At 48.7% G+C, this 14,314-nt stretch overlaps 1 protein-coding gene across 7 annotated transcripts; it reads left to right on the top strand.

Moving 5' to 3' along the window:
• The first annotated feature begins 1,401 nt into the window (after window positions 1-1,401).
• Window positions 1,402-13,591, top strand: FLCN (folliculin). Of its 7 annotated transcripts, none has more exons than XR_009818460.1 (12): window positions 1,402-1,686; window positions 2,548-2,702; window positions 3,586-3,732; window positions 4,378-4,599; window positions 5,066-5,226; window positions 6,400-6,491; window positions 7,218-7,408; window positions 8,525-8,638; window positions 8,986-9,109; window positions 9,428-9,559; window positions 9,890-10,634; window positions 11,284-11,364. XR_009818460.1 is itself a non-coding variant. In XM_061993092.1 (12 exons), the coding sequence occupies exons 1-12, from the start codon at window positions 1,572-1,574 to the stop codon at window positions 11,573-11,575; spliced, it is 1,563 nt and encodes a 520-aa protein (XP_061849076.1). In that variant the 5' UTR covers window positions 1,403-1,571; the 3' UTR covers window positions 11,576-12,124. The 7 variants fall into 7 exon arrangements, 6 of the variants coding, with proteins under 6 accessions (XP_061849076.1, XP_061849071.1, XP_061849075.1 ...); XM_061993092.1 differs by lacking the exon at window positions 9,890-10,634 and adding an exon at window positions 11,572-12,124 and having other exon boundaries at window positions 1,403-1,686; window positions 11,284-11,389; XM_061993087.1 differs by lacking the exon at window positions 9,890-10,634 and adding an exon at window positions 12,132-13,591 and having other exon boundaries at window positions 1,404-1,686; window positions 11,284-11,389.
• Window positions 13,592-14,314: the final 723 nt, after the last annotated feature.

The following is a 14,314-nucleotide window of genomic DNA, read 5'->3' as shown; positions in this document are numbered from 1 at the left end:
GCTACGGTACAGCTGCCACCTGTTGTATGTGTTGTCCGGCGATCTGTGTAACCTGGGAAATGTTTTCTGCATGGCCAAACGGGCTGAGGAGGTTAGTCCTGAGAAGTTGTTTAAATGTACTATTGGAAAATAAAGATAACTTAAATGAGATAGCAGGTCTTTTGTACTGGGCTTTTCCTTAGGGTTTTTTTGGGGAGGAGGTGTTTTTTGTTGTTGTTGCTTAGGATATGTGATGCTGGCTGGCTGGCGAGAGGCTGATGGCTGTCTGCTGCATGTAGCAGTGCCCTCTGCTCAGGAGTTATTCTCACAGCTCTTGTCAACCGTCTCATGTAGCAATAGTCCTTGTGCTAACAGTGAGTCTTCCTTGGGAAGTGCTGTTACAGGTCCTTGTCTGAGGTGGGGTCCGGAATTAGATGGACTTATGGTCAAACACATGTATTTGTGCCTGGTCTTTGTGTTACAGTAACACTGGTTTCACCTGAGTATCACAGAATCATAGTCATTAGAAAAGACCTTTAAGATCAAGTTCAACCCACTCACCTCACTGCCAAGCCTGTCACTAAACTAAACCATACTGGTCAGTACTTCATCTGTGTGTCTTTTGACTATCTCCAGGGATGGTGACTCCACCACCTCCCTGGGCAGCCTGTTCTCCCTGAAGAAGTTTTTCACTTTCTTTGGAGGTGTAGTTATTAGTCCATGCATGGCTGCTTAGAGCCAGAGGCCTGGATTGCAGTGGTATCAGTGTCAGCTTCTCTTCCTTGGGATTTAATACAAGTTTTACTCAGACATCAAGGCTGTTACCTTTCAGAAGACCCATTACCTTTCGTTGGACTCGGGTATTTAAAACTAGAAGGGTCAACCCCACTGTCAAAGGAAGGGAAGGGGGAATCCAGTACTTTATCATTTTGAAGCCTGAAAGGATTAATACTTTACTTGGCCTTTGTCTTATCTTTCCATCATGGTTTTCCAGAGATAAATAATCCTCTAATAATCCTTGATATCCTAGAGGTAGAAGTGTACGTGAACAGAGCAAGAACCTGCAACAGGCTCAACGCGAGTGTCTGCTCCCTTCCTTCCACCGCCGTGTAAGCACCTTCCTCAGACCGCTCTATGCAGGGAACAGGAAAGGAGAGCGCCGTCAAGGATGGCTTCAGCTGCCTTTTCTAAGGAACTGCAGCCGAGCCTGGGTGCTGCCCGTGCATTCAGGAGCGTCTGCAGGCGGGCAGCGGCTGCAGCCTGGCGTGGGCACGGTGCGGCGCTGGCGGAGGCCGGGCGCACACGAGGGGCTCCGGGCCCCGCGCACGGCGCCTGCGCACGGCCCGCCCCGCGCCCGCTCCCGCAGCCCGACGGTCACGTGACCCGCCACGCGGCCCGCACCACATCGCGAGGCGAGGGGGGAGTGGAAGGGAGCAGAGCCTCCCGCGAGTGCAGTTCGTCCCCTCCCGGCTCCCGGGGCTCAGACGCTGTTGTACGCTCTCTGCGGCGCGGCAGCGGGGCGGGGGGCAGCGCGGGGAGGAGCGAGCCCTCTTCCAGACGTGCTCATCTTCCCCCTCTCGTGTTGAGAGGTAATGGCTCTGCCCGGCCCCTGTGGACAGGGCGGCCGTGGGCCGAGTCACTGTGGCACTCGCGGGGGGCTCGCGGGGGAGGCGGATTCTCTCGAGAGCAGCAGCAAGGACTGGATCGGTACGGCGTTAAGGAGCAGCCGCCTCTTCGCTCTCTCGCCCTTTCTCCTCTCTCTTCTCACCGCTCCGTGGCGGCGGTGAGAGGGCAGCCAGGAAGCTGTCTACCGTCTTCCCCCCCTCTCTGCCGGTAGAGTTGGTACGGGCCGCTGGGTCGGTGTGTGTCAGGCGCCCGCTGACACGGGCCGGGCCGGGGTGGGGGAGCCCGGAGCTACGGTGAGCTGGGCCGGCGCCGGGGCTGGGGCCGGGCTGTAGAGGGCCGCGCACGGGGAAGCTGGGTTGGAGCGGCCGGGGCCCGGGAGGCTGTCCCAGTGCGGCTGGGCCCGAGGCGGTGGGGTCAGGCGGCGCTGAGCAGGAGCGGTCCCGACCCATTACGCGCTGAGGCCTGTGGGCACGAGAAAGCTGCGCCGGGCCCGAGGTCTGTCACATCCAAGCCTGTAACACCGGAGGTGTTCCGGCGCGGGGAGGTCTGGTCCGGTCCCGCTCCACTCCCCTGGCGCCTGAGGTATCGCGGCTCAGCGTCGGGGACTCAGGCGCTGCGAGGTCTGGCCCCATCCCACCGGGGGCACAGGGCAGGTCCGTCATCAGGTCACCCCGTGATGAAGTTGCGCTGATCCGTTAGGCTGAGCTTAGGGGCAGGCGCTCTGGGAGGGACGTCGAGCAGGACTTGCACCCATCAGGCCTAGGAGATGCTTTAATGTCTGCAGTGCTGATATTGTGTGCTCTCTCCCGTGCCTGCAGGAGGCCTGACGCATGTGCTGAGCTCTCACTATGAACGCTATTGTTGCCCTCTGCCATTTCTGTGAGCTCCACGGTCCTCGCACCCTCTTTTGTACTGAGGTTCTCCATTCCCCGCTTCCCCAAGGCGCGAGCAGCGGGGACATCTCTGGGCAGAATGAGCAGGTGGAGGAGGAAGAAGGCGGCATCCAGATGAGCAGCCGGATCCGCTCGCACAGCCCAGCAGAAGGTGCCAGCGCCGACTCCAGCAGCCCAGGGCCAAAGAAGTCAGACATGTGTGAGGCAAGTGGGAAGATCTCTGTGTGGACACTGGTGGTCCTTCACTTATCTAAAGGGCTCTTGGATTCTCCTAAAAGGGTATTGTTTAAGAGAGGGAAAAAAGTGAAGTGCACTCGTTTTGTACATGACTGTTAGTACAGGAAGATCTCCCAAGTCCTCGTAAACTGTAATGGTCCACGACAAGAGGATGAAGGAACTGTTGTTGTGTGTATAGACCTTGGTGTCTTGGGACTCTTTAAAGCCCCATGATCTGTGATTCTCTTGTGGATGAGAAATGCTATCATAGAGTCGTAGAATGGTAGAGGTTGGAAGGGACCTTTAGAAATCATCTCGTCCAACCTCCCTGTAGAAGCCAGTCCACCTAGATCAGGTCTCATAGGAACATGTCTTTTCATCATCCTTGGAGAGCATCTACTTTATTAGCTGGGGGCTGGTCATTTATTATAGTAATTTTAAGAGCAGTATTTATTGGGAAATGTGGAAAAAAAAAAGCAAAAACAATTAATAGGGTCAATGCATATTCTCAGTCATTCTTTGCTGTTTGTGCTTGTTCAGAGGCCTTTGTAATTCCCTTTAAGCTATGGCTAGTTTTGTTAAGCCATTGGTTTCACAGCTGCTGTTAAGTGAATTTTAACAGATATAAGTTCACAATCAAATTAAATAGTTGGAAAAGTGCATAAGTGATGAGGAAGTATATTGCACAGAGCTCTATATGGGCAGCTGGGTTCAAATCCTGACCCCTGTTTCTTGTTTTCTCAGTATTTCTATTCTTAACTCTACGTGTCAGTAACATTTTCCCACTTTTTGAAGGGAATATGCAGAGGCCTTGGGAAACCCTCAATAATTGCATGCTCATTTACAGCTGGATTTGCTTTTCTGTCTTCAGGGTTGCCGCTCTCTTGCAGGAGGACATCCTGGATACGTCAGCCACGACAAAGAAACCTCCATCAAGTACGTCAGCCACCAGCACCCCAACCACCCCCAGCTGTTCAGCATCGTGCGCCAGGCCTGTGTGCGCAGTCTGAGCTGCGAGGTAACTGCCCTGGAGTGTAGGGATAAAACTGTTCTGTGGATCGCTTCAAATCCAAGGTGGTGCTTTGCTGGCCCTTGCTGCTCCATGCAGACTGAAACAAGGAGAGCAGAGGTGGAAAGGCAGACCCACAAGTCTGTTCATTCCAGGACTGATGGGAATTTTTAAGGTTGATCTTTTTATTCTTGAGGGTTCCTCCCTCTCACCTGATGAGACCAACAGTTTCCCCTTTGTTTTATGCTCCTACGTGTTGCTTCTTTGTAAGATAAACTAGTTCTGGAAAAACCTGTTGTGTGGTGCCAAGGAACATTTGATCTTTGTAGACCATTAGCATTCAGCATCTCATGGATGTGAAGGGAGAACCTTACAGATAAATGAGTGTTTGTGTGCTTGGATCAGCAGAATTCCCTGTGGGTTCTCAGCGGTATTGTAGTTGAATAGAGCTGAGTTCTTAAAATACAGGAAAACTGAAGGTTTTATAGTGTTTGTAGGATACCTCTTGAGCTCTGTTTGATCATATGTTTTGGGTAGTGACCTAAAAAAGACTTGTTCTGTTCACCAGGTGTGTGTTAAAGAGCGGGAAGCTTTGTTCAGTTTACCACTTCATTTGTGGGATGTGCTTAACTACTTTGTGTCCCTCCCCATCAGGTCTGCCCAGGACGTGAGGGCCCGATTTTTTTTGGAGATGAACAGCATGGTTTTGTGTTCAGCCACACCTTCTTTATCAAAGACAGCCTGGCTCGAGGTTTCCAGCGCTGGTACAGCATCATCACTATCATGATGGACCGGATTTACCTCATCAACTCCTGGCCTTTCTTGTTGGGAAAAATCAGAGGCATCATTGATGAGCTCCAGGGCAAAGCACTTAAGGTAGGTCAGTGCAGAGTCCATTTGACTCAGCCTTAGTAAAACATGATGATAGCTGATGTACAGCTGAGTCAAAAAACTGGTCCAGCTCACTACAGCCAGGGTGGTCATTAGGGTTGACACAAGGGACAGTGCGTATCTGGGGTTGTAGGATGGAAGGAACAGGGTGCTGCTCTCCTTTTAAGCCAGACATAGCACTTTTCACAGACCTAACTGCTAGACAGTAGCTCTGTTGGAAATCTAAGTAGCTAAAGTTGTGCAGGAAAATGATTTTTGAGCACAAGTGTTACCTAGTGACAATCTGAGTCCCTTTCCCCTCTTTGCCTGTGGTTTACAGTGTGTTTTAGAGGAGCGTGTGTGATGTGCCCTTTCCACTTCATGTTTTTGTTGGGGTGGTTTCTTTGGCTCAACTTTCTGTAAGCATTTTGTCTTTTCCAGGCTCTAACAGTGCCCTTTTTGTGTGGTGCAGGTGTTTGAGGCAGAGCAGTACGGGTGTCCTCAGCGTGCCCAGCGCATGAACACGGCCTTCACCCCCTTCCTGCACCAGCGCAACGGCAACGCAGCCCGCTCCTTGACCTCACTGACCAACGATGAAAACCTCTGGGCATGTCTGCATACCTCCTTTGCTTGGTAATGCCACTTGTGTTCCTGGCTTCTACATACTCTCCTCTGTGAAGAGAATATTGCTGTGTCCTAAAAGAGTGGGAAATGTGGTTTGAGTCTTTGGGTGTTTCCTCTTGAGGTAGCAAGTTGGACTTTGCCACATCAGCTCTGAATTGGAAAGAGCTAAGCACAGAAAGACAGCAGCCTGCTGAGGCCTTCAGGACAAAAAAGATTGTGTTGCTGTGAGCAGCTGAGGGAACTGGGGGTGTTTAGTCAGGACAAAAGGAGACTGAGAGGGGACCTTCTTGCTCTCTACAGCTCTGACAGGAGGATGTGGCCAGGTGGCGTTCAGGCTCTTTTCCTAAGTAGCAACTGACAGGACAAGAAGAAACGGCCTTAAGTTGCACCAGGAGAGGTTTAGATTCTTCCCACCCAAAAAATATGCTTTTAGAAAGAAACTTTTAGATTCTTCCCCATAAAGACTGCCAAGCCCTGGCACAGGCTGCCCAGGGAAGCTGTGGAGTCCCCATCCCTGGAGGTGTTTAAAACCTCTGTAGCTGAGGTGCTGAGGGACAGGAGTTAGTGGTTGGGCCTGATAATCTTACAAGGTCCTTTCCAAACTAAAGGATTCTGTGTTTGTGTAATGCGCCTGCTGATGGAAACCATGTCTACCTAGGTGGAAAGGCTTTGTGTAAGTATGGAAGAAAGCAAGAAAAAGATGCTCCTGCTCCCAGCATCTTGTACCTCAATTCTCACTTGAAGTACAGCAGTGGTTCACCTGGAAGTGCCTGTGTATTGTGGTTGGCAACATTGGGAGGTGCAGCCTTTTGGTGCACTGTCTGTGGGAGTCCAGTTGTTCCCATGCTTGACTTGCTTATCCAACTTCCCTGGAAAGATGCCACAGAGAGGGTTGCAACATGGGCATGTGACTTGGGTGGGGGACAAGTACATTACACAAAGTAATTACAAAAGGGCAGGCCTTGCCATGACTTGTGGCCTTGCCACAACCAAGGGGCAGCGGTTGTGAGGTGCCTCAATTGTTACCACGCCAAGGAAAACACAGGGATGTCTTGAAAGGAAGCACAAATTGGTCAGTGTTTGGATTTCTTGTTGAGCTCATGGCACCAAGTTTGTTACTGGATTTTTGCAGCTTCATGCAGGCTTCATGAATGCTACTTCTGTCCTTTCCAATCTCTACAGGCTTTTGAAAGCTTGTGGCAGCCGACTTACAGAGAAGCTTCTGGAGGGAGCACCAACAGAAGACACCCTTGTTCAGATGGAAAAACTAGCAGGTTAGATAGAAGTTTCCAGAGCTGTAAGACTCTCTCAGAATGCTTTCCATAGTAAAAGACCAAGTTCTTTCCTCAGCACTGTAAGTGCAACCCCTTCTCATCAACTTGGCCATGGTGGTAGTCTCTGTAGTAGCTGATGTTCTCTCCCACGTGGAGATGACTCTGTCAGGGATGTGAAATCTAGGCCCTTGGCCCCGTAGGCTCCCTGCACACACATCTGGTGTTTGTTACTTGTGTAGCAGTGTTGCATCATCTTGATTATTGTTCTCCCTGGCTGGGTTGGCCCTCCCAGTGAATCTCTGCAGCCAGAAGAATTTGGAATCACAACATACGGACTTCTTGCTCCTTTTTCTATAAAATTTCTAAAATGAAAAGATTTTTTTTCTCTTTGTTAATCTAAATGACTAGAATCAACAAAACTCACCTCAAAGCTTTGGCCATGACCTCTAAAACAATAGAGAATATCTGTCTGGTCCAAAGATGTGGCTTTGTGTTCTACAGAAGATGAAAATTCCTTCTTGACCCTTCAGTAGTTATCTTAGATCTGAATTAATAAACTTCATGAACACTTCAGGTGTGTCACTTTCGGTTACTGTCTTCTGAACTCTCTCTTCCCACATTTTTGCTGCCCAAATCAATTAGCTGCAGCATGGGTAGGCACTATTGAGGCACTTGTTGTTCCTTGAGAGCAGCAGTTTTTATGACTGCTTTGCCTTTTGTTGCTAGATCTGAAAGAAGAGTCGGAAGGCTGGGACGGTTCTGAGGAAGAAGAGAAGCCTTCTTCCCAGCCAGATGTTGTGGAAGGGCAGGAGCTGTCAAAATGCTCCCCAGAAACTTCTCTGATGCCAGACTGCAACAGCTGGAATGTAGCTCACAGAAGGTTGTCTGTCTTTCGCTCTCTCAGGCACATGAGACAGGTAAGAGGGGCACAGTTGCTCTGAGGCTGAATTCACAAGCTAAGAATCTCTTTTCTCCTGATAATATTTGTTTGAAGAGATACATTTATTTCCTGCAGTCTGCACTTCTCTTCTAGTTCTGTGTTCACCACAGTGCGTGCACAGATAGTAGCTGCATCTCTGAGGAATCTCCCTTCCTCTGAGATGACACAGGCCTCTAGTGATCACTGCTCATGTGGGATGGGATCCTGTGATTTCTCTCAAATCATACACTTCTTCCCAAGAGCAGTGGCAGTAATTTAAGGCAGAGGTCATGCAGGGTCTTCAAAGCTGAGTATTATTTGCTTAAAACAGAAGTGTTTCAGAGGGAAAACAAGTCGTTCACAAACAAATCCAATGGTTGTGTAGCTTTTCTGCAGTGCTTACTGTTTCCTGGCTGTGAGGGAGCAGGCTCAGTGCATTTGACCCACAGCCTCTTTCACACCAGCTTGTTTTCCTGGACACTCCTGACAAATATCTGTCTCGTGTCTTTAGCCTCCTTTTGTTCTACTGTCTCCCAATTCAGAGTGCTTGTTGCTGTTGAACTACACTACTGGTACTGCAAGTGCATGCCTTTGTTGGCTTGCCTAATACTGTTTCATCTTCTATGCCTGAATTGCTGTGGTGAACATAACCCAGATCAAAGGAAGGCCTGAAAGTTGTTATATCTAACAGAAGTTGTTCAGTCCCATTCCAACAGGCCTGTGTCCGTCTTGGCAAACCCACTGAGCTGGCCACGTGGGTGATGGATGAGGTCTAGCCAGAGCACTGAAGGGTTTGGAGCAACTGAGAAATGAAATCTCTCCATGTGCTTGATTTTGACTTGATTCATTGAGGGGGCACATTGGCAAAGTGGTGCTTCTTTGCTCTCACAACCAGAGATGAGGGTGAATATTGCTCTGCGTGCCAGTCTGACGCCTTTTGAGCCCGTCAAATCCTCGATCTTGGTGCTGTGGTTTAGAGCTGTTACTCTGTGCCTAAGACCCGCTACATTTTTGTGTTCCTTTCTGCTGTTCAGTTCCAGCCATTTTCTTACTGGCAGGTATGTTTTTGACATTTCATAAGCAATTCAGAAGGGGTTTTGTTGTGTTTGTGCAGGTTCTTGGGGCGTCAGCGTTCCGCATGCTGGCTTGGCACGTCCTCATGGGGAACCAGGTTATCTGGAAAGCTCGAGACGTGGATCTTGTCCAGTCTGCTTTTGATGTGCTACGGGTAGAAACCTTTTCCTTTGTTTCCTTACTGCATAGGTTTATGTATGTTTCTGTAGCAGTCCAGCCTGTCTCTGACAGGTAGTCTTGTGGAGAGTGTGTGGTTTAAGTTATGTGGTTTGGGACAGGAAGACAAAAAAACACCCAAGAACAAACCTAAAAAACTCCCAGCCTTGGGATGTCTTTATTGTCCTCAGCAACTGCCTAGTCTCTCAAGCTGAGGAGGGTGCTTCTGATCTCCCAAATCAGGACCATCTGCCTGAGTAGTGCTCCAAGTCTTGTCTAGCCCTGAAATTCAGGGAGCAAACTGTACTGGTTTAGCTCCATTGACACAGTTCCTTTCTTCTCCAGACCATGCTGCCTGTTGGCTGTGTGCGGATCATCCCCTACAGTGACCAGTATGAAGAGGCGTATCGGTGTAACTTCCTAGGGCTTAGCCCACACGTCCAGATCCCGTCCCACATACTGTCATCTGGTACGAACCTCTTGCAGAACCCTCTCCTTTCCCTATACTAAAGAATGTATGATGAGTTGTATTAAGTATTGGCAGGTAGCCTAACAATGCTGCATGAACTAAAAAACCTGTACCGCTTCGTTTTCCCCCTGTCCTGCCCTGATCAGTAGCTGCAGGGGGTGACACCTGCCTTAAGCACTGATCACACCATCGCTGACAGTCATGCTTCCTGTGGAGGAAAAGTATAAGCTGACAGAGAGTGCTCTCTCAGAGTATGTAGCTGTATTTTAGAACCCATGCTGGTAGAGTTGATGTTGTTTTGGGCTCTTCTTGTGCCAGAGTTTGCAGTCCTCGTGGAAGTCCGCGCTGCCACCCGCTCCAGCCCCCACCCAACTCTGTTTGACGACGAGCAGTCCCTCAACAAGTACGAGTTTGTTGTCACCAGCGGCAGCCCCGTTGCAGCAGATCGAGGTGGGTGATTTAAAAGCAGAAAGAACCACTGAGGTTAAAGGAGCATCTTGATCTTGAACTGGTTTTTGTGCTGTTTTTGTGCTGGCCTTTAAGGAAGTCTGAGTGGAAGCTGCGTCAGTATAGAACAGGGTGCTGCACCTTTAGGTGAGATTTACCCCAGTTTGTTTAATTACAACGAGTTTGCTTTACCAAATCAGCTTTTGCTTATTAGTTTTCAGAAATGAGAAACAAATTCTGTAATGTGGATATAGTAGCAACTGTAGGGAATCTACCTTGACTGTAGGGAATCTACCTTGACTTTGACACTGTCTCCCATAACGTCCTCATCAGAAAGCTCAAGCAGTGTGGCTTGGATGAGTGGACAGTGAGGTGGATCGAGAGCTGGCTGAATGACGGAGCCCAGAGGGTGGTTATCAATGGCACGGAATCGAGTTGGAGGCCTGTGGCAAATGGAGTTCCACAGGGGTGGGTTCTGTGGCCAGTCTTGTTCAACATCTTCATCAGTGACCTAGATGAGGGGACAGAGTGTACCCTCAGCAAGTTCCCTGATGGCACCAAACTGGGAGGACTGGCTGATTCCCCAGAAGGCTGTGCTGCCATTCAGCGGGATCTCGACTGGCTTGAGAGTTGTGCAGAGAAGAACCTCATGAGGTTCAACAAGGGCAAGTGCAGAGTCCTGCACCTGGGGAAGGAACAGCCCCATGCACCAGTACAGGCTGGGGATTGACCTGCTGGAGAGCAGCTCTGCAGAGAGAGACCTGGGAGTCCTGGTTGCAACGCAAAGCAGAGACTTACTCCCTCAGCAGTGTTCTTCCTGTGCTCCAAGCAGCTGTTGTAGGTCCCACATGTATAACTGCAGTAGTCTACTTTCCATCCAACGAATGGCATGTCCAGAATCTTCTGAACAAAAAAAGAGTCACTGAAAGGTGTTTTCTCCACCACAGCATCAAACTGATTAGGCCACGTACTGGTGGGAAAATAGCCTTAAGGGAATTCCAGGAAAGGAATGCCTTGGGTTGGTTGTCCGTTTGTTTTTTACACTCTGTCCTGGAACAAGGGGAACACTGAATCATGAGTAAGTGCAGACTTTGAGGTTTTATATTTTTCTATGAAATTATGTGTATTCTACAAAGCACAAGGATTTTTCCCCTAACTTTGCATTTTTGAGTGAGCTTTTGATCTGGGATTAGAAACAACAAAATCCAAACAACAGTTTAAAAGTGTGTCTGAAGAAAACAAAAGCCCTTGAACCTTGTCCCTTCGTAAAATTGCTTCTTTAATCAGGCATTCTTCCAGTGGGATGATCTTTAGCGCCACTTCCATGGAAATGTTATCAGGGCAGGCCACTGGGGAGTATGTTTTTCCACCTTGTAGAACAGGAATGTTTCGTCCTGACTTGGAGATGATTACCTGTGAACTAATCGAGACAAATTCAGTGCTGAAATTGGCTGTGGTGTAAGTGATCGTGTGGCTTTCTGCATTTAGAGGAAACCACGTTAATGAACCAAAGTATTTATGAGAAGCAAGTGCAGAGTAGTGCTCTTCAACAGAATAAGAGGCTGAACAAATGTGCTCTTGTCTGTAATTCCAGTGGGTGTTCAGGCCCAGGTTGTGGAATAAATGGACTACCCCTTGTTAACAATTAGTAGTAAAGGTGTAAGTGAGTAACCTATAGCTTGCACATCTTGTTTCTCACCCTTTTCCCTCTCTTTCTGATCCTGTAGTTGGCCCTACAATCTTGAACAAGATCGAAGCTGCCTTGACCAACCAGAACCTTTCTGTAGATGTTGTGGATCAGTGCCTTGTTTGCCTGAAGGAGGAGTGGATGAAGTAAGTACGACCACAGTGCTGCTTGGGCACTCATCCTGGAGCAGCTCCAGCAGAGTACAGGGCAAACTGGTAGTCAGGTGACTTCCACTGAAGCATTGACAGGAGTTGGCTTTGCTGTTGGTAGCTGGAAATGCCAGAGTTCTGCTCTGGTTCTAACTCTCTTGTTGACCTTTATGCTTCAGTTGACGCATCTGTCGGTTGCCAGCATGACAGCACTTGTCCAGGTTATGAGGGTTCAGCACGCAAATGCCTGTCTGCCTGTCAGAATGCGCTGTGTCCCGGTGCAGGTGCCACGCCAAAGAGCTGGCGTGACCGTGCCTTCAGGCGCTGTGTTTCCAAGGTGTAGCTGGTTACAAAGGAAGACCAGACATGTGAAATAACTCGTGGAACGTCACAATTCTGTGAATTGCCCTGAAGGCTGGATGGCTCTAGATGTGTCTCCCAGGGAGATTCACAGATGTCACAATTCATTGGTTTACTTTTCGCTAGAAGGAAGAGACAGACTAGACTTCTGCATATTAATGACTGGAAAATGAGTAATCCCCCTGATTAACCCCCCCCTTTCCTTGTACTCCCCCCCCACCCTCTTCATTCCAAGCATAATAGTTTCTGTAGAACATTGTTTGCAGCTTTTGGTAACATTTAGTTGCAGCAGCCCGAGGGAAGCTGCACTCCCTGCTTGTTCCCTGTTTGCTGCATCCAAGCCCATTGTAATAGTGACAGGAGTTTCTCGTTTCTGCAGTAAAGTGAAAGTCCTCTTCAAATTCACTAAAGTGGACAGCAGACCCAAGGAGGACACCCAAAAACTGCTGAGCATTCTGGGAGCCGCTGAGGAAGACAACGTCAAGCTTCTCAAGTTCTGGATGACTGGCCTGAGCAAAACATACAAGTCCCACCTGATGTCAACAGTTCGCAGCCCGACGTCCTCGGAGTCCCGGAACTGAAGGGTGCCCGACCAAGCTCCCGTGCTGCCGTCAGAGCGTGGCAGGGAGCCCTGAGCTGCCGCTGCCGAGCCCACAGCGCGTGCGTCAGACGCTTGGTGATGCTCCTCACTGTTCTCCTGCTCCTCAAAACTAACTTGAAGAGTGACTTGAGTCTTTTTTTCTAATAGCTGTGAGACTGGATTAATAAGTGCTAATAAATTGTGCTGCTGTCTGTGCTGAAACTCAGCTCTAAATCTAGACCTCCACACTCAAGACTAAAACGCAGCAACACTCAGAATCGGTGTGAACTAATTAAAAGCTGGTCCTGTCATCCTTAACATTATGGTGTGGCAGTAGACCTGTTTTTAAATTTCCTTGGCAAGACTCAGATACCTGTGACAACATCTGGAACTGCAGGGTGTGGATATAGTTGATCTCTCCAAATCTCACATAAAATCTCCTGAATGCCTGAGAGAACAAGAACCAAAAACAAGCGACGTGACACAGGGTATGGATCTCGTGTAAATTATTTCAAACCACTTTCTGCTCGGATTTAAGAGACTATTTTCTGCTGTAGCATAAGTCAGGATATCCTATCGGAGTCCTGTCGCTCCATATTATTTATTTATATCTTAACTTGAGACAGTTTCAGCATTTGCTTTGGGAATCGTGTCTGGGAGGCAGAATTGTAACGCAAGAAGTCTCGAAATGCTGCCCGCTCGCCTCTCAAGAGGGTCAAATACTCGCCTTGTTTTGCCTGTGGTTGCAAAACTTGCAGGCAGTGAAGATAACCTCATCAGGATAAGGTTGCTGGTGTTCTAGAAATAGTGTTCTAGCTTTCGAATGAAGTTCAGCAGAACAGACCTGTAGGTGCTCCCTTCTTATATAACTCCACGGTAGCCATTTTTGCTTAATAGTTCATGGAAACATTGGTGCATTTTTTAATTACCTGAACAGATATTCCTTATCTGTATCGTACAGGATTCCTGTTTCTGTTGTGAAGACTTCTTCTTTTTTGACCGTTTGTCTATTTCCCTGGATCATTGTTGGGAAAACTTGACGTTACCGTAGACGTTTTTAACAAGCTAGAGGCAGGTTTTACCAGGTGACCTTCTACACTCATTCTATCAGGACTCAAGCTCAGAGAGGATGTTCCAACTTGTCACAACTTCTGCTCTTACATACGAAACTATATGCAGGTTGATTTTTGTCTGGAACATCTGTAAAATGGCGACAGGCATTAAATCTCATTAAGAGCTATTTTTGTAAAATGGACAAAGCTTGGTTTTGTGTTGTCAATGTGCGTCTCTGTTGGGGTGGGGAGCAAGAGCTGTTCCACAAGGTCATTCCTGCATCTTAGGCTTGATTTCATAGAATCATAGAACAGTAGGGTTGGAAGGGACCTTTAGAGATCATCTAGTCCAACCCCCCTGCAGAAGCAGGGTCACCTAGATCAGGTCACACAGGAACGTGTCCAGGCGGGTCTTGACCTCCAAGGAAGGAGACTCCACAACCCCTCTGGGCAGCCTGTGCCAGGGCTCCCTCACCTGAACACTGAAAGAGTTTTTTCTTATGTTTAAGTGGAACTTTTTGTGTTCCAGCTTCATCCCATTACCCCTTGTCCTGTTGCTGGTTACTATAGAAAAAAGGGACGTCCCAACCTCCTGACACCCACCCTTTAGATATTTGTAAATGTTAAAAGATCTCCCCTGAATCTCCTCCAGACTAAACAGCCCCAGTTCCTGCAGCCTTTCCTCATATGAAAGATGTTCCAGTCCTCTGATCATCTTGGTGGTCCTGTGTTGGACTCTCTCCAGCACTTCCCTGTCCCTCTTGAGCTGAGGAGCCCAGAACTGGACACAGGACTCCAGATGAGGCCTCACCAGGGCAGAGTAGAGGGGGAGAAGAACCTCCCTTGACCTTCTTGATGTGCCATTGGCCTTCTTGGCTATGAGGGCACATTGCTGGCTCACATTTAGTTTATTATCAAACAGGACTCATT

The sequence above is a fragment of the Colius striatus genome, chromosome 3 (assembly GCF_028858725.1).
Source record: "Colius striatus isolate bColStr4 chromosome 3, bColStr4.1.hap1, whole genome shotgun sequence".
NCBI classification, from domain to species: domain Eukaryota; kingdom Metazoa; phylum Chordata; class Aves; order Coliiformes; family Coliidae; genus Colius; species Colius striatus.
Note: the sequence above shows the minus strand (reverse complement) of the source record. Positions and strands in the feature narration are given on the sequence as shown.